The sequence below is a fragment of the Cygnus atratus genome, chromosome 20, assembly GCF_013377495.2.
Source record: "Cygnus atratus isolate AKBS03 ecotype Queensland, Australia chromosome 20, CAtr_DNAZoo_HiC_assembly, whole genome shotgun sequence".
Lineage (NCBI taxonomy): Eukaryota > Metazoa > Chordata > Aves > Anseriformes > Anatidae > Cygnus > Cygnus atratus.
The window spans coordinates 3,958,710-3,982,865 of NC_066381.1; the positions used below are offsets into that span (position 1 = coordinate 3,958,710).

A 24,156-nucleotide genomic window follows, 5' to 3' on the forward strand; every position below is an offset into this window, starting at 1 on the left:
CCCACTCATTCATTTAGGAAGGGTTGGAACAAGATCCTTGGACTGCTGGAAAAAAAGTTCTGCTGCTGTTTTTTTACTTCCACCTGCAGTGCCTGCTCCCACCAGCCCCACCTGAAACCAAACCAAACCCTTTTACCCCTGGGTGCATTTTCCGCTCAGAAGGCAGCGGCAGAGCCCTGGCCGTGCTCTCTTGACTTGTGCACTCCCTCAGCACCCAGCCTGCCCCCTCCATCCCGAAGTTGCACCGAAGCGTGCTTTGCCCAAGTCGCCTTTTTTTTTTTCTTCTGTTTTTATTTTTTTCTCATGGGCTTCCCTGCCTCGGCGCGGAGGTTTATCTGGTTTCCCTTTGTTCAGCGCGCACGAAAGAGAAAGAGGAAGGAAACCCGCCATCGCCTGGCCTGATGCGGGGTTAAAAATAGCAGCGCGGGCTCGGCCGGGGTTCCCGTGCTCGTGAAAGGTCACTTGTCCCGGCCCCGTGGTGCAAACAGGGTGCCGGGCTCCTTGCAGATCGCATCTCCCCTCTGTGCCTGTTTTCCTTGCGAGCCCTTAAAGCCAAAGCAGCTCCAGCAAACTGCCTGGTGCAGCACCGTGGGTGACGGTGGCCGTCCTGCCACCAAAAGGGTCACTCTGTGCTTGGATGACCGCTCATCCCCCAGTTGCTGAGGGCACAGCACATCACCCATCCATGGGATCCCGGAGGGTTTTTGGTGCGTGGTTTTAGGTCCCACTTGCTTGGAGAGAGGGCAGCAGCACAGTTGCAAAGGAAGCAGGAGGCAGCCCTTACCCACCCTCCGCACATCACATCTCCATGGAGAGCCCAAATTTCTCACGCAACCCAAAACTGGGAATTTTCCCCTGGAGGGGGATGCGGACGGAAAGTGTGGGACAGCGAGGGGGGTGCGGGAATCTCCTCATGCAGCAGCCCCGCAGGGCTCGCCGCCACCTTGGAGCCTCCTCTGTGTTGTTTGCTTCTGCTGCTTCCTAAACTCCAGCAAAACCGCTGGGAATGGCACGCCAGAAAGGCAGGTTTGGTTTTTTTTTTTTTTTCCAGGAGGTATTTTACAGAAGGGAAAAAAGGCATTAGAGTGTCAGGACGAGTGTCACGGTGCTCCCCCTCAATGGATATTAATGGGTTTTCCTACCTTTGAGAGAGATCGGAATATGGTGTAAAAAAAGACAATAATTATTGCCCAATATAGGTCAGGAGTCATAAACAGACACTCCTAAGTGAAGTGCTGCTGCTGGGTTCAGAGCAAATGCCAGGAAATTCGGTCACGACACGGGATCCTCGCTCCAAGCCAGCCCTGGGGAGCTTCCCACTGGGAAACAGCCTCCGGGCTCAGCTGGGTGCTCCAGATCTGCCCCGATCAGGGCGGAGGAAAACCCCACTTTCAGCTTAATTACAGAAAAAAGCACGTGGTTTACAGCTGGAGAATCCTGCCCTGCCCCATCCAATTTATTATCCAAGAAGCCAAATTTATTATCCAAGATAATAATTTATTATATCATATCATATGTTATATTTATTTATATCCAATTTATTATCCAAGAAGCCAAATCCCAATGGTACCCACGCTCCTACGACCCCTTGAATTGCACGTGTCGGCAGCATGGGATGCGGGTATACGTCTCTAGCAAGGATGGATATACCTGAGCTGCAGCCCTGGGCATGGCCAAGGTGAGGGCTGATGCCATTTTTGAGTGCATTTCAGTGGTTTTTGGGATCCATCCCCCGGGAGCAGAACCCAGCCCGCAGTTGCTGGGAGTCCTGGCTGGGGGATTAAAAATAACACCCAAAGCCTGGCTCTGAAAGGTCGGCCGGCGTGTAACATTTAGAAGAGCCTCAAACTGTTATTTCAAGGTGGTTTTTATTTTTTTTTTCTCCATAGGAAAAGCAAATATCAAAGTTGCTGTGGAAAAAAAAAAAAGCCATTCCTAGCCTTCCCCTGCGGACAGGGGCTTGTGGCACGGGGAGAGGGGACATGGGGGGCTGGGAGCGGGGTGGGAGATGTGGCCCCATCACCTCCTGTTATGAAATAATGGCACTTGGTGGGATGGGGCTGCAGCCCCTCGGGTGTGATGCTGCAGAAGTGACAGGGGTGAAGTATGGCCCATGCCATCCCTGTCCCTCAGCCCCGCTGCCAGCCCCTGCCTCCGAAGCCCTCAGCTTGGCACCGGCTGCTATCGGCCTTGCCAGAAAACCTCGTTTTTTCCCCCACTTTCTGCGAGCAGAGCAGGGATAAAAGCGGACTCTCCCACAGATTGCAAAAATCCCCGCAGCATCCGATGGGATTGGGAGCCGGCTCCAGCACTGCAAATCCCAGGGTTTTGGTAGAGTTCCTCCTGGTTTCCATTTGTAGAACCAGGAGGAAAATCAAAACCATGGGCAGGTTTCCAGGCCCTCGGTGACCGTCGGTGCCCTGGTGCCGCAGCCAGGGCTGTGAAAGGGCTTCAGGAGATTGAGGGTGTTAAAATCATGTTATTTGTTTTTTTTTTAATGACCCCATTAAGCTTTTCTAACTCCAGAACTTACTACCGAGAGGAAGCCAGGACAAATGAGCAGGTTTGCCTTTTGTTTTGAAGGTGGCGAGACGTGGGGCTGATGTGCTGCAGGAGGGAATCCCGAACCAGTGGGCTCCATCCCCTACCCCATGGTCTTGCTCAAGCACCCCCGAGCCCTTCCTTGGCCACCTTGAGGCTGTTTTCACTCCAGACCAGTTTCCCTCATTGCTCATTATTGGACTAATTTACTGCTCCAAGCTGCTAATAATTCTCACGAATTGCTTAATTACAGGTGGGGTCGATGGTGCTGCCGTTCACCAGGGCTGCCAGCTGGTTCCCCGTGTAAATCTATTTTTGTTTGCTTGCAACTTGGTGAAACTTTAACTTTTGGGGCCCGGACATTGCCTTCCTGCTGGCTTCCAGCACCAGGACTGGCAGCAGCTGGTGAAACCGGAAGGAACCCGGAGCCCCAGCATGGTCTGGGTGCTGTGCCCAGCAGATCCACGATGCTCTCCAGCCCCAGGGGCTGCCAAGATGAGGGTTTTGGAGGGATCCTCTGGTGGTACCAAACAAAATGCAGCAGGCATGGAAAGGGCAAGGAGCTCCAAGGGCACGTGCTAGTGGAAAACACCAGGCTTGTGTCCACACCTTGGCTGGTAAATCCCAAGGGGCAGGGGCTGGGGCCGGGGGACACTGGGGAAGGGAGTGGGGGACTCCTGTTTGCTCCCACACGGCCCCGGGGGGCTCTGCCTCTCCGCATCCCTGCTGCGCCCCCAGCACCAAGCCAGGCCTTGGCAGGTGCAGGGAGGGTGATACTGGTCCCTGACGTCATGGTGTGGGAGCATCCCTGAATCGCGGCCAGGAGGACATCGAGATCTCCCCTTCCCAAAAACTGTGCCCTGGAGCAGCAGGATGAGGTAGGGGGAGCCCCTTGCCGTGCTCTATTTATTGGCACCCCCAGGGGAGGGGAGAGCACGGCGAGGGCAGGGCATCAACCGCAGGCCCCAGCAAGCAGCACGGAGAAAAAAAACACCCAAACACTACTTTCTCCCCCAAATGAGAGGCAGGCGACCGCTTGAAGCCAGGCCAGGCCGCAGGGCTCGGAGCCGCGTTTCCTGCAGCAGGGCCGCAGGGGGGGGGCCCGGCCGCGACTCACAGCCCTGCACCTCCCACCCCGCCGGAAAACTTAATTTAGCGGGCTGAGAAACGCGAAGCCACGCTTCCTCCAGGACCTCCATGCCGGTGGGATCGGCGAAAGGCTTTCCATAAATAAACGCACCAATAAATAAATAAACTGGAGCTCCTCCCTGCGCTGCGCGCCGCCACTTCCTCCTGCTTGCAGCCCGCGGGCCCAGCACTGGCTGGGGTTGTGTGGGGCTGGCGTTGTGTGGGGCTCGGCTCTGTCACCCACTGGCTCCTGTTCCCACCAGTCTCCGCCTGTGGAGGCCGTGGAGTGAGGCCTGGACGTACCTGGAGGCTGGGGGAGGCTGCTGGAAGCCCACCTTGGCTGGGGCACAGGGACACCGCTGGAGCACAGGGTTTGGGCAACCACAGGCGTGGGCTGGCCGCTGTCCTCGACTGGTTGTACACAGGGGTTTGGGGCAGCCTTGTGTTTGTAGGCGAGGGGAAACTTGTCCTGTGCACATTGAGGGCTGCTGAAGGGATGTTTGGGTGCCAGAAAGTGACTTTGGGTGCCAGGAAGTGACATTTGGGTGCAAGAAAGTGATGTTTGACTGCCAGAAACTGACATTTGGCTACTAGAAACTGATGTCTGGCTATTAGAACCTGACATTTGGCTACTGGTAGCTGACGTTTGGCTGCCAGAAACTGATATTTGGCTACTAGAAGCTGATGCCCGGCTACTAGAAGCTGACGTTTGGCTACCAGAAGCTGACGTCTGGCTGCAAGAACCCCTCATTCCGGCAGAGCATTAACAGCAAGCACAGCCTCCCCGGCACAGACGGGTGCCCCCCGGGAGCAGGGACCGGGGACCCCCGGGCCGGGGGCTGGGGGGGCACCACGGGCACGGCCCCGGGGCCGGGCAGCGCTGTCCCGGGCCGACCCGGGCACGATCCGGGGGGGGCCCGGGGGGGCGGGGAGGGGCGGGGAGGGCCGGGAGGAGGGGCCGGGCGGCGGCTCCGCTCCCCGAGGTGCCGGCGGAGGGTGAGCGGCGGCGGCGGCCCCCGAGTGCGCTCCTTGCGCGGCCCCGGAGCTCGGTGCCCGGTCCCTGCGCTCCCCCCCCCCCCCCCCCATCCCCGGACCCCCCCCTTCCCGGGCCGTTGTTGGGGCATGGAGGCGGCGCACAGCCTGCCCGTGCTCGACGTGCTGCGCCGCTTCGGCGTGGCCGAGAGCTGCGGGCTCAGCCCCGAGCAGGTCCGGAGGAGCCGGGAGAAGTACGGCCCTAATGGTGAGTGGGGTGCGGTGGGGTGGGGTGGGATGGGGTGTTAGGCTGCGCGGAGGGACCCCGAGGGACGCCCGGTGGTGGGCATGGGGGGGTCCGGAGGCACCGAGCGCTGCGCTAGGGCTGGGGGGAGGTTTGGGGTGGGTGTGGGGGGCTCTGGGGGAAGTTTTTGTCCCGGCCGGGGTGCAGGGGGTGCCCCAAAATTGGCCCGGGGGGGGGCCCGCTGCTGGCTTGATGTGGGGTGGCAGCGGGGTGGCAGCAGGACGTGGGGTGACAGCGGGGTGGCAGCGGGATGTGGCCTGGCAGCAGGGTGGCAGTGGGGTGTGGGGTGACAGCAAGGTGGCAGCGGGGTAGCAGCAGGACGTAGAGTGGCAGTGGGGTGGCAGTAGGGTGGCAGTGGGACACAGGGTGGCAGCAGGGTGTGGGGTGGCAGCAGGGCTTGGGTCCCTGTGTGGCCGTTGGGTGCTGCTGCGGCTCCTTCTGGGCGAGCAGCGAAGGGCAGCATCTCTCTGGAAGCTCTCAGCATGACCACCAGCCTGGGGACCCACTGGGCTCCCCCAGCCCATTGAGTGGGGACAGGGTCTTGGGTAGCGCCCCAGCCCCAGGGGGGTCCCATCCTGCCCGGCAGCACCTGCCCTGAGCCCCCCCAGCTGCAGGGAGCAGAGCCTCCCACCCACTGTCTGCTTTGGGGTCAGAATCCCCGAAAAGTGCCGGTTCCAACCCCGACTACAACCGCTCCCCAAATTCCCCCCGGTCCCAGGGTGGCCTCCGGGTGCTCCTTGCCGCGGGGCAGTGTCACCTGCAGGCCTGGCCGCTGCGGGGCTCGCGGTGCCTGCTCCTGTTTGCCCAAGTGAATCATCCTCCCTGAGTCAGGCTGCTCGGTGGCACCAGGCTCTCTGCCTCCGGAGAGGTGCCTCAAACGTGTGGCGTAGGTGCCAAGCAAAGGCTTAGTGGTGGCAATCCATTTTTCTTTGAATTTTTTTCTTTTTCACCCCCCACCTCCCTCAAGCAGTGGCCGTGCGCTTGCCTCTTCCATCTGCGGTGCAGCAAATTTTGCTCCAGACCGCAAATTTCTTGCAAAGTGGTGATTCGTGAGAGCTTCTCGCCTGGGGATGTTCCGTGGCTGTCGCCTTCACGGAGCAGCCCTGTGCCTGCTGCCCAGTGCAACGTGCGGGCAGCAGCATTGGTGGAAATGTGGCAGAAGGCTTCAAAAAATAATGGCTTTTTGCGCTTTTGTGCAAATCTTGAGTTTTTCTGGTGTGTGGCTCAGGTGTGACCACTTTCGTGTTAAAATGGTGAAGAATGGGACCCTGTGTGGCTTGTTCTTTTTGTTTTAAAAGCTCATTTTTAAGCAAAGGGCCTTTTTTCCAGCACGATGAGGGCTTGCAGGCTGTGTCGTGGCCGCAGGAGCTGGCACCTGTGCACCCTGGGTGCCCAGTCTGCTGCGGGAGCAGCGTGGGACAGCACGGTGGGCTCGAAGGTGGCTCTTATTAAATCATGTTTTAATTTAAGCTTAAATTAAATTTTGGCAGCGGAAGTGCGGGGCAGTTTGGCGTCTCGCTTGAGCTCGCACAGAGCTCAGAAGGGGGAAGAAAATTCAAATCTCGCGTCGCTTGCAGCGCGGAGCAGCCCCGCGGCTCTGGCGGGTTTCGTTTTCGCACCCTCCCGGCTCACGTTCATTCATTTCCTTCCACACCTGAAATCCAACTGCCAGCGGCGACGTGAATCACGGCCCGAAATACAGCGTCTTCCGTAAAAAGTTCTCCTGACATACGCTGGGGAGCTGCCTTCTTCATTTTATTTTATTTCTGATTGGGTTGATGCATTTCAGAAATAAGAGCTGCAGCGAGCTGCACCATTGAGCGAGAAGCAGTGGCCGCTGGCATGCTTTATTTAAGTGTGTGTAGGTATTTTGGGGGGCCACATTTATTTGTGTATATGTATTTTTTGGGGGGGCACATTCTTTAGGAGCCTAAAATCGCTTTTCAGTTCCAGCGCTCGCAGCTCCCTTTGTAGGAGGAAGCAGAGTGCAATGCTGATTATTTAATATCTCCAATTAGCGGCTTGGCAGCCGAGCAGCGCGCTATAGATTACTGGGCTCGGAGAAGATATTTCTCCGTTCGGAAGAGCTCATGTTCGAGTTTCAAATCTGTCATCGGCGCTGGCAGCGCGGCGATTTCGTTTGCCAGGGGAGCTGGAGGAGCCGCAGCGCGCTGAGGTCTCGCCATGGCCACTGGCAAAAGGCTCCCGAGCCTTCGAGCTCCGAGGCGCAGCTGCTTTCAGGCCACCTGAAACAAGAGCTCTGCCTTCTTTTATTTTTTTATTTTTTTTTAATTTTATAATAGACAGGGCTGGAGGGTACGGGAGTGCAAATGTGTTTTTTTTTATTTCTGAACTTAAAAAACAAAGGCTAAATTTCCTCTGAAATGATTCCAGCTCTGCCGAGGAGTGACAGATGTAAGCAGGAGCTGCCCCGCGGCCAGCCGAGTGATTTTTCTGATTTAAATATAGCCGTGATTTCTCTTCTAAATGGATTTCCATGTGTAAATGAGCGCACATTTCGGGCACGGTATTGCCAACCTTAATGCATATGCATAATTTTATTTGCCTCATCAGTAACCTAAATGGACTGTGAATGTCAGCGGAGTCAAGTGCCGGGATGTTTGCAGCATAGGGGCATTTATCTCTTTGCGTGCTACCTCCTCCAGCACCGAAGCAAAAACCCTTCTGCAGTGGCGATGGCAGCAGCCAGGATCAGGCCCTTCTCCTCGGCCTTTCACCAATCCCCTCCGGGACCCCAGCTGTGCCTGGGGTGACCCCAAAACCCTGCCTGGTGGCCTCCAGAGCCTCGTGCACCCCATTGCGAGGTGCAACAGTAACGGCATTACCCGCTGGCTGTCCTAAGGGTTATTATTGTTATTAGATGATTAGTAAGAGCTAGCTCCAGCACCGGGGAAACACCCCGGCTGCCTCCCCGCCCGGGTTAGTGCTCCGGCTCGCTCCTGACAGTTTTAAAAAAGAAAGAGAGAAATTTCTGTTTCGTGCTGAAACGTTTGAGGTGCCGGCAAGGAGGGGAAAAGCAGCATTTTCTGACTCATCTCACTCTGCTCTCTGTTCCTCTGTGCATCGCCCACCTTTTCCACCCCCGAAACACACGCTTAGCAGTCTGATTCATAAACACACTACGTGGTTTTTTGTGTGTTTTTTTCTTTCTTTTTTTTTTTTTCTTCTCCTCCTCCAAATCCTCTCCCTTAGGAGAAATGCTGATGCACTCAAACAGTGTGAGCGCCTTCAGGATTGTGGAGAGACCACATAATTTTCCTAATTGGACGATAGGAAATTCGGGCTTTGAGCCCCACACCTTCCTCTGGGGTTGCCCAATTCCATTCCTATCTTTTTATTAAAATAAATAAATAAATAAATAAACGTGAATGAAGAGCAACGTTCAGAAAACCTCCCATCTGTCCTGTCCTGCCTGGCTCCTGCAGCAGTTTAATACATCCAGGGTAAGCAGAGGCAGGGGCTGCACTGGTGTGGAAGGGATTTTTGTGCAGGTGCACTCACGGGCCTTTACCCAGGGGTTTACCCTTGGGGTTTCCCCCCCACCTCATGCACAAGTGTTATTTCTTTAATGTTTGTATTTTCCTACTGTTTTTTGAGCTGGTCACCGCTGTGCTGCAGAGCATTGAGGTAGGATATGGGGTGCGCAGCGGGTGCTCGGGTGCCCGCTCAGGGCGTGCAGCTTCCCAAAAGTGCACCCCGTGCACACGGATCCTCTTGTCCCCGTATTTCAGGTGCCTGTTTTAACAGAGCCGAGTGGTTTTGCCCATTCGGTGCCATTTTTGCCATATAGCCCCAAGCCTGTTTGCTCTTCCCTCCCTTGCAGCTCGGTCTGTCTGCCTGTTTCAGCCTCTTGCAATCACCAGATCCAGTTCTGAGCTACTGAGTCGCTTTTCTACGGTTGTCTCTCATGGCTAAGCCTTAAAAAATGTTGTTGATGTTTAGGTTGCAAGTTAGTTTAAATATTTTCTCTTTTCTCCTTCCTCGAACACAAAACAATTTTGTTGCTTTGGATTTCTTTCTACCGGAGAGATTTTCTCTGCTGGAGGAGCGCGCGTATCGCTGCGTTTTCCCTCTGCGTTTTCTCTCCTCTTGCAGACCTGCTGGTGGGAGAGCAGGGCCCCGTGCTGCTGATGGAGCTCCCGTCCTGCAGCTCGCTCTGTGCTGGTACATCCTTGCCCTGCACACGTGTGTGGCCGGCATCACCGCTTGCACAAGCGCTGCTACGTGCCGCCAGCGCCAGGCTTGCAGAGCCCTTCATCCACGCATGTCCCCTGGGACCACGTGTACGTGGCATGTTGGGTGACCCCCCAGTGCAGCTGGTTCTCTGCCCTGTAACACTTTAATTCACCTGCTCCTAAAAGAAATGAGGGTATTTGGTGCTTTTTGTATGCTCAAACCTCTGCAGGCTCCACCTTCGATTTTTCTCCCATGTGCAGTGTTTGCAGACCTGGGTGGGATGGTGATGCCCCACCAAAATGTCTTTTATTTATTTATTTATTTATTTTAAGGATAATTCATTGCAAACCATCAGGCTGAAGCTCAGCACAGGCACACCATGCCTGTCACCCTGTCACCCAGCTGGGTGCTGGACAGGGAGCACCCCCTCAGGGGGTCCAAGGGGCAGCACGCTGAGCCCCCCGGGCACCCCTTCCCCACCGACTTCTATTATTGTGCGTGTGACATGTTGTTGGTATCGTGACTCACGATCTTTTTTTTTTTTTTTTTCCCAACATCTCAGTGCTGTAGTATCGGAGGCAGAACTTATAACAGTAACCTACATTAAGAAAAAAAAAAAAAACTAAAATAAAATTGCCAAGCACTGCAGCGAAGCGTCTGCAGCGATTATTGCACTGTAAAACAGGTAGCGGGAGAAGGCTGGAAGTGCTGAGGGGCTGGAGCCAAAAAGCAATAGAGAAAATTGTGGTTACTTGAGTGTTTCCATGACGTGAGCGCGCCGCCTCTGTGGGCGTCGAACCCCGCGGGTTAACCGGCTGCAGGCAGGGCTGCTGCGATGGGCGACGCCAGGGCGGGAGGCTCCCTGCTCCTCTTGGGATTAACACAATTAGCGCTCATGGATATTTTCCAGGGGCTTGAAGCCGTGGTTGGGGGGTGGGGAGGCTGCTCGCCTTGTGCAGCCCATGGGGGAGAGGGGTCGCATCCCGAATTTTGCTCTTTTGCGAAGATTTTTGTGTGTTGAATGAATCCTCGCCGGCGGTTCACCTCGTGCCTGTAGCTGGTGTTTGTGGGAACCTCCCAGCATTGAGGTCTGGCTGCTATCATCCTATAAAAGCCCTTTTTCTCTATTTATTTCATTTCATTGCTTATTTATTTCCCCACTATCGCGGTTACTTGCAGCACCCCTGGGCTGGAGCACGTCCCCGTGGGCTGCGCGCTTGGATGCAGCCACCAGTGCTGTGCTTTTTTGGGGTGAAACGCCAGCTTCTCTGGGGGCATGTGAACCTCCTGCACCCCCAAACGTAGGTGTCTCTGCTGTCCTCACAGCAACCCTCCTAAAATTTAAATGTTCAACTACCTGCTGCTCATGCAGCTGGATATGCTGATGTGGGTCACCCCATTTGATTATTTCATCCCCCCCTGCACGCTTGGGCTGCGTTTGCAAATCACCGTGGCCTTTTGGCTCAAAGATCCCCTAACGGAGGGGAAACAACCCAGGGGCAATAAAAAGAAGACCTAGACCTCTTTCCTAGCCAGAGCTGCCGTGCCCGTGCCCAGCTGGGGCTCGGAGGGCGCGTGCTCTGCGCACCAGGGGCACCGGCGGCACTGCGACATTTTGGGGAGGAAATCCGCTCCTTGCTTCTTGCGCCTCCCCTGCGCCCCGGGGTTCCTGTCCGCGGTGTTTTGGCATCGGGTGTTTCCTGCTATTTAGCGACCGGGTGTATTTTAAACCAGCCCTGAGGAGGGGAGGCAGGGAAGGGACAGGAGTTACTGGGGGCCGCAGGGCAGGGCTGCGGTAGAGCCAAATATGAGGAGCTAAGGCTGGGTGATGGTTGGTTGTGGTTCCCCCTCCCCATATTTTTATCCTGTTTTTCCTTTCTAAAATGCCCCCAGGTGCCCCCACATCCCACTGCCATCACCCCCTTTGCCCCAGCCTGTGCAACGCCGTGCCCGCCTTTAATTTTTATTTTTTAATTATTATTATTTCTGCTTTGGAAACTTTTTTTTTTTTGTGCTTGTGGCCGATAAAAATCGGTTGGTTCCTTTTCGGGAGGGGTGCGTGGGCGGGGGAGATTCTCTTCCTTCGCTGCGGGGAGCAAAGCACAGAGCTGCGAGGAGGAACTCGGGCAGCAGTGACTCGGTCCCCTCTGCCTGCCTGGGGGAGCCAAATCCCCAGGGTTTTGCCCCAAAACCATTGGCTTGGTTGCCCACGCTTCCCCTTGGCCAAGCTGGACCGAGGGGGACAGCATCCGAGGTGGGGACACCCCTTGTGCTGCCCGGCGCCGTTACCTGCCTGCGCTCCCTTCTTTTTTTTTTTTTCCATTTTGCAACCTCCAAGTCAACAAAACGCACTAAAATAAGGAAAATGTGGTGAGCGAGTGGAAAAAGGAAAACAGAGCTGCAGGGGAGAGGCGGCAGCGGCCCCGAGCCTCCTGCTCGCTCCGTGGAGGACGGCATTCCCCAGGGCTCCGTGTGGTTTGGGTTTTGCTGCTTTTCTGCACTTTTGCGTGGTTTTTCCCTTTTTCACCTTTTCTTGACACTTGTCTTCTTGACACTAAGTCTTCTTAAACTTGTTTATTGGTACCTTTATAGGTCTCTGCGTAGGTACCTGTATCCTTGTAGGTCCATTCCAAGTGAACCATTCTATTCTATATTCCATATCTGTCTGTAGGTATCATATATGTATATATCATATACATATGTGTGTATCTATAAAAATAAAATTCCATCCCTTACATGCACGCACTATACACAGTGGGAAGGAGGTCACAGAAATAAGATTAAATGGGACCAACTCTTCCAGTGACCTGCCTCCTTATGGGAAGGGAATGGGCTTAACTACACAGGGATGCGTGATCCCCGGAGAGTTCATCCCTGAAAAGTATTAATTACCTAACTCATCCCTTTTTCCCATCCAGAAAGACTTTTTTTTTTCTATTCTGCAGGATATATATATTTTTTCTTCTGATATAATCTAAACTCAGCGCCGTGCATACTTCGTTTTCCACAAACACTCATCCAAGGCGATCGCTGAAAATAGCCCCGAGAGCGGGGAGCAGGAAAAGCCAGCGTGTGTTTGGGGAGCGGGGTTGGCTGGGGCAAGGAGTTCTGAAACAAACAAACAAAAAAAAAAAAAACCATAATAATAATCTCTGCTGAAGCTAATTGAGTTTAAAAGCAGCTCATTAGCTGCCGTGCGGGGCAGGGCTGGTGGGCGCTGCGCCGCCTTAGCCTGGCCACGTGTTGCCAGCCAGCCTTGCTCTGCCAGCAGATGGGAGTCGCCTCGAGATGTGAATATTCTGGCTGTCGGATTTCACAAACGCTTTCTGGAGTGGGAGGCGTTTCCTCCAGAAGACAAACAAATGGAGAACAACAAAAACAAAACCCACACCCTACCCCGTCCCGTCCGAGCCTGTGCGTATTGGGATGGGGTCACCCCTGGAAGCCCGCACTTTCGGGCAGGGCTTTCTTGTCTTGACAAAGAAAGGAATGAGCAGTGTTTGAGTTGAAAAGCAATATATTTCAGGGCTTTAGGTATTTACCGAGGTTGCTGGCTTTGCTTTTGGGGGGTTGCACCTTGCAAACGTCTCCCCCTGGTTTGGTAGCGCTGGGTCCGTGCTGGTTGCAATTCAGCCCCGAGCCTGCAGTGTGCCAGAGGTCAAGCAAAAAATGTGGAAAAGCAAATGGTTTTGCTTGTTTTGGTGGGCGAGAGTGCTGCAGAGAGCCCCTCCTGGGATGGAAGGGAGGAAGCTTGGTCTCGTTCTGCCTCGGTCCCCCTGCCCCGTGCCGCAGCAGCCCCTCGCTGCCTGCTAAGCAACATCGCTCCGCCAGGAGCAAGTGCATCCCATTCTGGAGACGCACCCTGCTCTCATTTTCCTGCCTGTTTTTCTTACCTTTGCAGCCCAGTAAGCCATTTCTTCTGTTTTTTAAGGAAAAAAGCCATGAACACGTTTCCACCCGGCTCTTCCCCAGATCTCACAGAACTCAGCCGAAAGGCAGCAGTGCAATTCCCAGCACCAAATGCCCTCCCCGGGGATATTTAAAGCCTGCCGGGGCTTTGCAGGGGCTGAACCGGCATCGTGAGGGCTCGGGCACTGCCGCCTCTGCAGCTTGGCGTGTTTGGTTTGCTAAGCTGTTATGTTAGCATTATTTAATCCTAAATGTTATTAAATTTTATGCCGCTGGGTGTTTGACTCGCTGGCTGGCTTGCAGCACGGTGTGGCGGTCCCAGAAGTGTTGCAAAGTTGGTGTTTTGCTTGCCGTGGCTTGGATGGGGCTTTGGTTTCTGAACATTTGCTGGTTTGGGGAGATTTTGTCTCAGGGGTGGCATCGGGGTATCATGATGATGGTGATGGTGGCCAAGGGCAGAGCCCACAGGGATGGAGATCCATTTGTGTGCCAACAGAACCGACTGAGTTAAAAGTAAGCACTGGAGCATCAGTGGGAAATTCTCTGGAAAAAAAAAATAGTTGTAGGGCAATAAAATGAAACCTGCAAGAAGAGGATCGCAGTGTGCCCCTGGGCTGGGATTGTGGCACTTCTGAGCTTGCAGGAGGCAGCGGGCCTCCCTCACCGAGGCCGTGGTGAGGCTGAGCCGGGGCTGAGCTGGGCAGGGGAAGCTGTGCCTGGCTGTGGGGATTGCCCCCTTAAGGTCTGGGGCTCAATCAGGTGAAAAAAGCCCCATCTTAAGTTTTATTTTGTTCCCGTGTCTTTATTTTAATTAATTTTCTTTCAAATGCCCCCGAAGCTGTTACTGTTTAAATGCAGATTTTTAGCTTTTCCACCCGGGAGCCAGAGCTGGAAATTCTTTCCGCTGCGTTGGTGCAGGAGGGAACAAAACCTGCCTTTAGCTCGCTCACATCACCCGTCCAAGGCCGGGGCCGCACGTTCCCTCTGCCACGCGCCCCCCTGTCCCCTGGGGACCTGCGGGAACCACTGGGGGGACGAGGCCACTGCGTGCAGCCCTGGGCTGGGGAGTCCCATTTCCCCGTGTTTTTCCCCGAAATTTCCCCAGGCATTGTTAAAGGGACTTTAGTCTTGCAAATAAGGCTGCTGGCCTGACTGGTGACTTGATTTTTTAGGGGAAATGGGTGAAATATTCTCCCCTTGTTCTCTTAGCCTTAAGAAAAGGAGGAGAAAGGACTTGCCATGTGGGTTTTCCATACAAAATGATTTGCTCTCCTCCATGGAGGAGGATGTTTGGGGCTTTGCAGCCCCATTGCAGGATCCCTGTGCATGGTGTTGGAGGGGAGCTGCCCTTTGCAGGATGCTCAGGCCACGCAGTGTTTTGGGGCTGAGCCATTCCCAGGAGCAAAGGAAGGGGAGTTTGGGGTGGGACAGGCAGGTTTCTCCTGATGCCTTATGCCTTCTGCTCAGCTCTTGGGACTCGGGGGCCACCCTCGCTGCTTGAACCATCACCCTGCCTTGAATACTTCCTTATTTTTTTTTTAATTTTTTCCTTATTTTGGGGCTGCCATTGCCCCGCCAGGCAGGATGCTGGGCTCCTGCAGGGCTCGGGGATGCTGCCGGAGCAGCGATCCCAGGGTGTTTGCCGTGGGAGGGGTGCTCGTCCCTCGGCCCTTTTATCTCGGTGCTGCTCCACCAGATGGGTGCCACGGGCGCAGGAGGCAGGTGCAGAGCGGTAGGCAAATCAGGCTCCCCCCAGCACGGCGCACCCAGGGCTTTGCTTATGGGGGGGGTGGAAACGGGTGGCAAAGCTTTTGGGGCTGTCCCCGTGGGGAGGGTGGCACCTGGGAGCAGGCTGGGTGGTGGCATGTGCTCAGGAGGCTCCAGCACGAAGCTGCACGTGAAAGGAAAGCTGAATGGCTTCTTTTGGCAGCTGCACGGCGGAGGCTCTCGGGTAACTCCACATTGTCCCCTGCGAGCATCGCGCAGCGTTAGCACCATTAGTCCTCGAGTGCTCGTCATCCACAATAATGCTAAAACACAACGGATCAGCCTTCAAACATGTTGCTTTCCGCACTTGCAGCTCAAGAGTGGTGGTGAAAAATCACCTGAGCACCCGTCCCCAGGTGGGATTCCCACCGAGCAGGGGATGGGGAAACCCAGCAGAGGGTTTTGGGGGCTGCAAAACCCCGCACGGTGCCGGCCACCACCGGGGCAGGGAGCGGGGCCTCGCAGCACGGCTGGAAATAACAATTTGTTCTGCGGGGTGAAGGATCCCAGAGCAGCTCCTGCTTTGTGTCACTGGGGGAGGCTGCTGTCCCAGCTGGGGATGTTTTAGGGGCTTATCTTACTCTTTTTACCACTTTTTTCCTGCCTGCTGGTGAAGTCTGGGAATCAGATGCATCGTTTGTTTTACCCATCCATTTCCCCTACCCTGCGTATGGAAAAATAAATTAAAGGAAGGAAAAAAATAAAAAGAGAGTTTACAGCATAGAAATATGGCAAGGAATAAGGAAGTTTTGGAGTGGAGTCTGGGGGTGATGCTGGTCCTTAGCCCTAGGCTGGGTGCTGTGCTCCCTCGTGCGGAGCAAGACGGGTCCAGGTCCCGCCTGGTCCGCACTGCCTGCACTGTGCTCACCTCGCCTGGGCTCCGGGACATCACCCTTCTCTCCCTACTCAGCAGCAGGCGTGTTTCCCATAAGGGAAATATGATTTTATCCTAGAGAAGCTCCAGAAACTTCTGGATAAGGGTGTTTCAGTGCTCACCTGTCACGATGCTCAGTGTTGGGGCTCACGCTCTGGGTATGTGCATGCACCTCAAGCGTTTCCTTCCAGTGCCCCCTGTGCCACCCTGCCATGTTTTATTTGTTTGCTCTGACCCGGAAAACAGGGCCGGATCTCCCCAAGGGCACTCAGCTGGCACCGTGCTGCCAGCAGGTGGTACCTGGGCTGCTTTGCCTCGCTGTCACCTGCTCGCCGTGCCCTCCACGTCACCGGTGCCAGCCCTGCTGGGCTGTGTGAGTTGGCAGGAGCTGGCGATACCGGCCCCGTGCCCGCCCCACCTCTGCCTCGTGCCTGCCTTTGGAGCATCCCGTACCCATATAGCCTGGCAGCAGGAATTCCCATTGCAGCCCATCTGCACTCACTGTGCTGTCCCACGGGACTCGTGGCTTTGGGCTTTTGCTGCTCCGCGTTGGGTTTTGTTGTGACTCGGCAGCACTGCGGCCACGGTGTGGCACTGGCTGCGCTGCGCTGCCTGGTACCACGGGGCTGACCCGATAAAACCTGGGGTTTGGAGAGTGGTGAATCCTCTTATTTCTAGTGGGGCACTGGAAGTGAGAGAAGGGGGCTTCAACCCCAAACTTTCCCATTTTCAGGTGGTTTTAGGCGGATGCAGACCCAAAAATGACAGTGCATTATGGCTTTCGGCCCTTTTTTGCAGGATGCAAAGTGGGTGCTGAGCTGTCATGCGAAGGGAGGCGGAAGGGGCACCACTCGTAGGAGGTTTGCCTAGTTCCCAGTATGCTCAAAATTGGCTTTTTTTGGGGAAGTAGCTGCAACAGCACTGCTGCTGGTTGGGGTTCGGTGACAGCGGTGGCACAGTGTCACCCTGGTGGCGGTGAGACCCGTGCTGCCGGCAGGGTGTTGGCTTCCTCCTGAGTTCACGGTAACCCATTTTCCTGCCCCGTCCGCAGAGCTCATGCAAAGTCCCCGCTCTGCAAACAGCCTCGCCACAACTCCTCATGCAAACGATGCCTGGCAGAGGCGCAACAGGCTGGCGGCGTTACGCACGGCTGCTCGGGGCGCAACGTCACCACGGGGTGCCACGGCGGAGCTGGGACCTGGCTGAGCCCTGGGTCCCCCCCGCTCTGTCACCTTGCACGGTCACACCCCTAAAAACCCAGCCTGGATGGGGAAAACAGCCCCGGGTGCCCCCTGCCCTTCGTTTTGGGGCTGGGGAGAGGAAGCTGCAGGTGGGGAGGAAGCTGCTTGCAAAAGGGAGAAGAGCAGCTTTCCTTCTGGTGCTCTGTAGAGCAAGCTGAAATGGTGAAGCCGCTCCAAGAATTTCATTTTTTTTTTTTTTCGCTGTGAGAATAACTACGGATGTTACATTGCGGTCTGTGCCCTCCTCGTGGTGGCAGGGCTTCAGAGCATCGTTATTTAGGATTTTAGGAGGGACATGGGCTTAAAAAACCTCCCAGCAAGTGCCTCTGCCAGCAGTTGAGGGGTAAACACGCAGGGTGCTTGTTTTCACCGTTTTGCTCAGTGAAGGTTGCTGGGGCTTTTTGTTGTGTGTTTTTTTTTTTTTCCTTTCTCGTTTCTCTGAATGAAAATAAAGGGTGGAAAACAGCCGAGCTGGTTTCGCTTCCTGCTCTCGCACGTAGGGCTCTGCGTGGGGGGCTTGGGGCGGCCGGCGGCACCCCGCGTCTCACCCCACGTCTCACCCCACATCTGCCCTCGGCCCCCTATTCCCTTAAAAACACAAGGAGCTGGAGAAACATCTTCTTTTGCTGGACAGCTGCAGGAATCTTACTGATATGGGACAGGGTAAACCCTTACTGAAAGGGCGCAGGTGGGCTATGATGGGTTCGTGGGGCTATCAGGGTCTTTTGGTGCCGTTTTGGGCTCGGCTTGGCTGGGAGCAGTGTGGCAGGAGGACAGCTTGGACCAGCACAGCATTGGCTTTGGATTTCCTTCCCAGAGTGTTGCAGGCTGTGAAATACAAGGGGATAATAGGAAACACGGTGGGGAATTTATGGGCCCCAGCAGGTCCCTACTGGTCCCTGGCAGTGTGTTTTATGGGATGCTCAGAGCTTTCTGCCCTGGGACCAGACAGGGCAGCTCCCGGGGGTGCTGGGCTCTTAGGAGGCATGCGTTTTTTAGGCAGGCTGAGTGCAGGGATGGATGCTGCCGCGCCCCGGCTGCAGCAGGGAAATGACATTTCCCTGGCACGGGGAGCAGCCGGTGCTGCTTGCCTGATGTCAGGCTTTGAAGTCTGATCACAAGCAGCCTTCTTGTGGCAATATGTGCAGCACGAGCTGCGTTTGGGGTACTTGGTGAACTGCTGGGGTATAAGGGGTTGCTTTAAACCCAAATTAACAATTTTTTTTTCTCTCCCCATTTTTTCCCTTCCTGCTCGTTGGGCTATGGATGAAAACCCCCAGAGCTCCCTGCAGAAGAAGGTAAGTGGGGGCATGTGCCCAGGGTGGGACGGGGAGGGGTGAAAGCTGGGGACAAGGCTGCTGGAGGAAGGTGAGTGTGCGGGGTCATTTCTCCTAATCTCAGTTTTAATCCCAGAGACAGCTGGGCTGAGAGCAGAGCCTTCCTCTGACGGAAAGGCTACCAGGTGGGAGTAGGAACACAGAGGATTTGGTTTCTTTAGTTACAAACAAGCGTAGTAGAAACAGGGCAATGCCAGAAAGGAAGGCATTTCATATTAGAGAGAAAAATCCCTTGCTGCTGCAGGTGGAGCTGGTGATGAACTGCAGATTCAGGACATTACTTTCATTTGATTCAACACTGCCCGCAACAATGGGTGTCCCCTGTAGTGCCCGGAGCAGCGATGCTGCAAGCAAGGGACAGGCTCTGTGAGCCCTAGTGGTCTCCATGTCCTAAATTCCCTGCCTTCTGGGGCATTTTGGGCACTGACAATGCTTGGGCTTGTGTTTTTCCCCCAGGAAAGTCCCTCTGGGAGCTGGTGCTGGAGCAGTTCGAAGATCTCCTGGTCCGCATCCTTCTGATGGCCGCTTTCCTCTCCTTCGTGAGTACCACAGGCTGATCGCGGGCACCAAGCGCGGGCGGGCTGCGGCATCCCTGGGTGGTGGTGGGAGCTCGGGTGAGGAGGGAGCTGCGGACCCACACCCATGCTTGAAAGGTGCTGTGTCTAAACAGAGCATCACGTTTCCATCAGCACTGGTGAAATAGGACAGAGTTGTTTATTTTTAGGGGGAGTAAAGAGGCCAGAGGGATGCACGTGCTGGATGGAGGGGATGTGGTTGTGCAGGGCACAGCGATCGTAGCGATGGCACCATATGCGCTTAGGTGAGACTGGAGAACTCAGCACTGTTGATCCATCCAAAAGCGATATCCTGCAGCTCTCCAGCCTTCCTTACATTTCCCTAAGACCTTACAGGCAGAAAGGGGCCCAGGGGCACGGTTCCATCAGCTGATCCCAGCGTTGCTGCTTAAAGTTAATGCCAATAGCGTGAATTAAATTAGAAGCCCTGGAGTAATCTGCGTGCCTTGAAGCTTTGCCACTGCCAGATTCTTCTGCTGCAGTTTAATGATATCTTGGCAGCCTTGACTCCTTTCATTCAAGTAATCCATGCTGAAAAATTCATGTCAAGCTGTTGAAGAAGTCACAGCTGGATGGTTTTTCTTTTCATTTGGAAGATGCTCTGTCCCCACCCGTTCATTCAGCTTGGGACTTCTGACACAACCTAGAGCCCAACTAAATAATGCTGAGGAGATGGGCAGGGGAGATCTGGAGATGACTTCTAGCCCAAGGGAAGCATCAGACCTACTCGTGTTGTTGCTCACTGAGTGTCTTTCAAAACTTCTGATGGGGATCTCCGATGGTGGAGACCTGACAGAGGTGGATCAAGCCCTTCGCTACCCTGGCAGTAATTACACCTGGCTCTGCTGTGCTGCCTGCTGAGCCCTGGCACTATTTCCTGGCTCAGACCTGGGCAAGGAGATCACGTTGTGTGTTTCCAGCTGCAGAGCAGACTGTGCTCCTCTGGAGGCTGTTGTTGTGCCCCCCTGGGGCTACCAGAAGGCTGCAGTGCTGGGGTTGTAGGGTTGGGGCTTGGGGACAGGGCCCCAGCGGGAGCGGGTTGGGAAGGGGCTGCTAGGGGACGGTGAGATGTACTCAAAGCTTTTTTGTGTGATCTGTCAATATTGTCTGACCCTAATTTGATGAGCAGTATGGGCTGTATGTGTTCTCGTTGTCAGGTCAGAACATGCATCATTTTTCCTATATTTCCTAGGTTGAGGGAAGCATTTTAATTTTCCCATTTGTCATCCCGTGTGAATCTGTGATGCATTCACTGATGTTTTCCAGGGTTTCAGCCTTCTTCCCCCTACTTTGTTAGCACTGTGCTAAATGTTTTCATTGATTTGGGCCCAAAGAGCCTCTTTTGGTGTCCCTTCTCTGCTTCTAATTTTTCCCAATTTCTTTTCAACACTACTTTTCATCCAGTGCAAAGTGTGCTGTGCCTCTGGGTGCATGGAGGTTAAATAGTTAGGCAAAATTACTTCCCTTTGCATCTTTTCTTTGGGAGCTTTGGAAAGTAAGGACTGGCGGCACAAAAACATCCAAAAGTGTGTGTTCAGCACCTGCCTTGGAGTCTGGCCATGACTCAGTAGCTGTTGCTGTGCTGCTGGGGTCAGGTACAACGGCACCGTTTCTCTAGCAGAAAATGGTGATGCAGGATGGAGTGCAGGTTTTGAGGGCAGGAGAGAAGGCAAAGGGTCTGCGGAGATGTCTGTCCATGGGGCAATTGCAAGTGCTCAGGGAATATCCGTGCCTATCTGGCAAGCAAAGTCCAGGTGGCCCCCAGGGAGAGCACGAGAGGAGGAAGAGGAGGGAGGGAGGCAAAGCTCGACTGCGAAGTAACCCCCTGGTCTTGCCATGAGGAGGTGTTGGGTGGGTGGCAAGAGGTGAGGGCAGCGGCACGGATACATGAAGTGAGCCCCGAAATTCCCCGTGCCGTGTTCAGGTGCTGCCAGCAGCGATGGGCACCGGGCTGATGTACGTGCCGAGGCCAGGAGGGTCTGGGAGCATTTCCAGCCCTCTGTGGCTTCTCTCCTGGGAGTAACATCTCCCTCCTGAAGCCCTTGTGCTGCTGCGTGGAGGCATTCAGATTCTGGATTTGAAATGAAAATCCAATCTGTTGTTTCATTTTTATTTTTTTATTCTTCCTCTGGCCTGGCAGCGTTTCAGCTGCTTGTGTGGGAGCTGGCTCTTGCTGCTGCTTGCGTCCTTCCCATCCTGCTGGCATGGCCGGGAAGGTTTGGGCATCCCAGGGCAGATCCACGGGGCAGGGCAGGGCTCTCACTTATGGCCAGACACGATGCATGGGGTACAGCTTTCCTTTAAACCTCTGCTTTTGGGAACGTCACTGGGAGCAGCTTCTGGTAGCGTCCAGCCCCCATAGCAGCACATGGTGCTGTTGCTTGTCCCCAGACGCTGCCTTCTCCAGCAGCACGGTTTCAGCAGGGCTCTTCCCCCACCTCTGCTGGGGGAGATGCTCCCAGCCTCGCCACCTCCACCCAGAGCATCATTTTTTTGCTGATTTTGGTCCTTATTTGTGGTGCCTGAGCATTGCGCCCCATGAGCTGAACTGGGGAGCGGTTCCTGGTGGGGCAGTGGCTGGATGAGGTTGCACTGTTTCCTTTGCTGTGAAGTCAGCACATGAAAACCTCTCCCCGGGGGTTGCCTTTAGCTCGGTTTTGCCCACATTTTACCTCGGGAGCAGCTCGGTGGGGAGATGTTTCCCACCAAGCTGCTGGAGGAATATGTGGGTTTGGGTGCTGCCACTTAAGGCAGTAGGATGACAAAATGTGTCTCGTGTCTCCTCCTTTTGGCTAACTTAGCAACCAGCTGACCAATTTCATTTTAATAATTCAATTTATTTATTTTTATTTAATTAAAAAATAGGGAATTTCTTAAAGTTTCCCAGGAAAGGGAGGCCACGTTACTGTCTCTGCTGGAGGAAGAGCTGAAATGCTCACCCTCTCCTTGGCATGTGCATGGAGGAGAGGCACAAAACCGAGATTTTTCTAGGTGAATATGAGAAGATGCTTTCTCAGTTCCTAAACAGTGAATCCCTGGCAGTGAAACACTGGGGCTAATGGGGCACAAGGGACACGGGGAGTGCGCCCTTCAGATGTCACCACCACTGGTGGTTCTCCCGTGGGCTATGATTGAGCCTGGAGCGGGGGCAGTGCTGGTGCTGGCAGCACGAGCCATCTCCTGCTGAACTAAGTCATGCGACACTTATTTTGGGATCCCTTCTCACATAGTCACAACGTTTTGAATAAAGGTTTTAGCACCAGTATTGTGTGTCCTACTGGTCTGAAAGCATTGGGTGGTAGGGCACCCAACTGGTGGGGCATCCATGGGAAAAGTGAACGGCAGGGGTAAGACTTGTGGGGAGGTAAGGAGGGATGTTGGACCCCTACAAGATAAAAATACATTCCCAAAATAGCACACGGCAACATATTTGCTGGTGATTTGCTTGGTGGTTGAGTCTCCTGGCATGGCTCAGCTCCTAGAGCACATGCAAAGCCCCATGACAAAGGTTTTTGTGCCGGTGCTCGCTGCAGCGGAGCAGCCCGGTGGCGTTGTATTGACACAGCAGGGGTGACAAGCAGTTAAATGGAGTGAAAATATTTGTACACACTTATTTCTCTTATGGCGTTGGGTCTTAGTGGGATGATCTCACCAGTAAGAAGCTGCAGGGTCAGTCCCTGCCACGTATTAGCTGCCTTCTCCTCTGAGTCTCTCTTAAAATGTTGGTGCTTGCCCTTTCAACTGCTCTGTGCTCCTTCTCTCCTCCTGCTACCAGATCCTGGCCTGGTTTGAAGAAGGAGAGGAGAGCATGACAGCCTTTGTGGAGCCCATCGTCATCATCATGATCCTGATCGCCAATGCCGTGGTGGGTGTGTGGCAGGTAAGGGACAGCCCCGTGTCTTTCTGCTCTGTGTAGGGCGTTATTTATCCATGCCTTACCAGCAGTGAGGCTCCTGGAGGTGGTAAAGTATGTTGCTGGCTAGTGAAAAACACATCCAGGTGGGAAGTGCTGCTTCTCAAACCAAGCGAGAAAACCAGACCCAGAGATTCAGGTGGTGTCCAGGAACTGTTGTGATTTAACCCAGCAGGGATCGTTTCAGAGCAAGTAGGAGCAGCTGGGGAAGGTGCAGCACGTTCCCCAGCCATGGTGCCAGTGGATGCTGGTTGGGGTCTGGGTGCACCCATTTCTGCAGCTCGAAGGAGCCTCCCCACTTGGACAGCCCCACCACTGCAGCTCTGTTCCTCCTCTGTTTGCAGGAGAGGAATGCCGAGAGCGCCATCGAGGCCTTGAAGGAGTACGAGCCGGAGATGGGGAAGGTGATCCGTGCTGACCGCAGTGGGGTGCAGAGGATCCGCGCCCGGGACATCGTCCCCGGGGACATCGTGGAGGTAGCAGGTAGGGCACTGTCACCCAGCAGCACAGAGGGAAGGGAGCTGGGGGTGGGATGGGGATGCTGGCTGGGGGATGAAGGCACCCTGCGCCCCGTGACCCCTTGTTGCAGTAGGGAGAGGGCAGCAGCACCAGAGTGCACGCCCTTGGGAGACACGGGGTGGCCCAGCTGCCGAGTCCCCTTGGTTTTGCACACTTGAGGTTTTAGTTGCTGCTTTCAAATCCAGCTACACATTTGGGCCAAAATCGGGGCTTATCAACCTGCGGGGGCTTCATCCCTGTCTGTAGGGTGTGTATTGATTAAAGAGCAGCAACAAAAAGTGGGTTTCTGGCACGGGTGCTGTGTCTCAGGGGAACTTCTGGAAAAAGAGACTTCCCCTCGCGTTGCCCACCAAGCTTATTATCTGGATTTTGACATGGCAGGACCCCTCTGGCTCTTCTGTCTGGACTTTGCCCTTGGTTATGGGTGCCTCAGCGTCTCCTACCTGCCACACCAGTTAGGAAGCAATGCGTTCCAGTTATCCTGTGTTGTCTGTGCGTTAAACTATGCTGTAAACCCCCAGAGCCCCTGTATTAATCCTCCCCTTTCCTCCTCATGGCCCTGCTAGTGGAAACAAGCTGCAATCCCTCCCACCCCAAGCCAGCTCATCGTTATTTATGTCTTCCAGTTGTGCTTCGGCTGGAAGATGCACATAAAAACTGTGCGGAGGCTGAAGCTGAGCAGTGCCTCCAGCCACAGGCTCCAGCTGCTGACCTGGCCCCGGGGTCTGAAAAAGCTCTGAGGGACACGGGACGGAAGTGTGGCACTTAGGGACTAGCTCTGAGTGTCTCTCACAAGCTCTCCCAGGCCCAATTCCTCCCCGTTCACCAACCTAAGGGAGAAATACATGGCAGTGCTGAAATGGCACAGGGACCTGCACC

The 24,156-nt window shown here is 54.7% G+C and overlaps 1 protein-coding gene across 1 annotated transcript in view; it reads left to right on the forward strand.

The window, feature by feature from the left end:
- The first annotated feature begins 4,791 nt into the window (after positions 1 to 4,791).
- ATP2A3 (ATPase sarcoplasmic/endoplasmic reticulum Ca2+ transporting 3) overlaps positions 4,792 to 24,156 on the forward strand; it is a 42,736-nt gene continuing 23,371 nt past the window's right edge. Inside the window, exons 1-5 of the mRNA XM_035559206.1 lie at positions 4,792 to 4,909; positions 18,214 to 18,231; positions 18,727 to 18,809; positions 22,621 to 22,725; positions 23,103 to 23,241. Of these exons, the coding sequence (XP_035415099.1) occupies positions 4,792 to 4,909; positions 18,214 to 18,231; positions 18,727 to 18,809; positions 22,621 to 22,725; positions 23,103 to 23,241 (463 nt within the window). The remainder of the gene's footprint in view (positions 4,910 to 18,213; positions 18,232 to 18,726; positions 18,810 to 22,620; positions 22,726 to 23,102; positions 23,242 to 24,156) is intronic.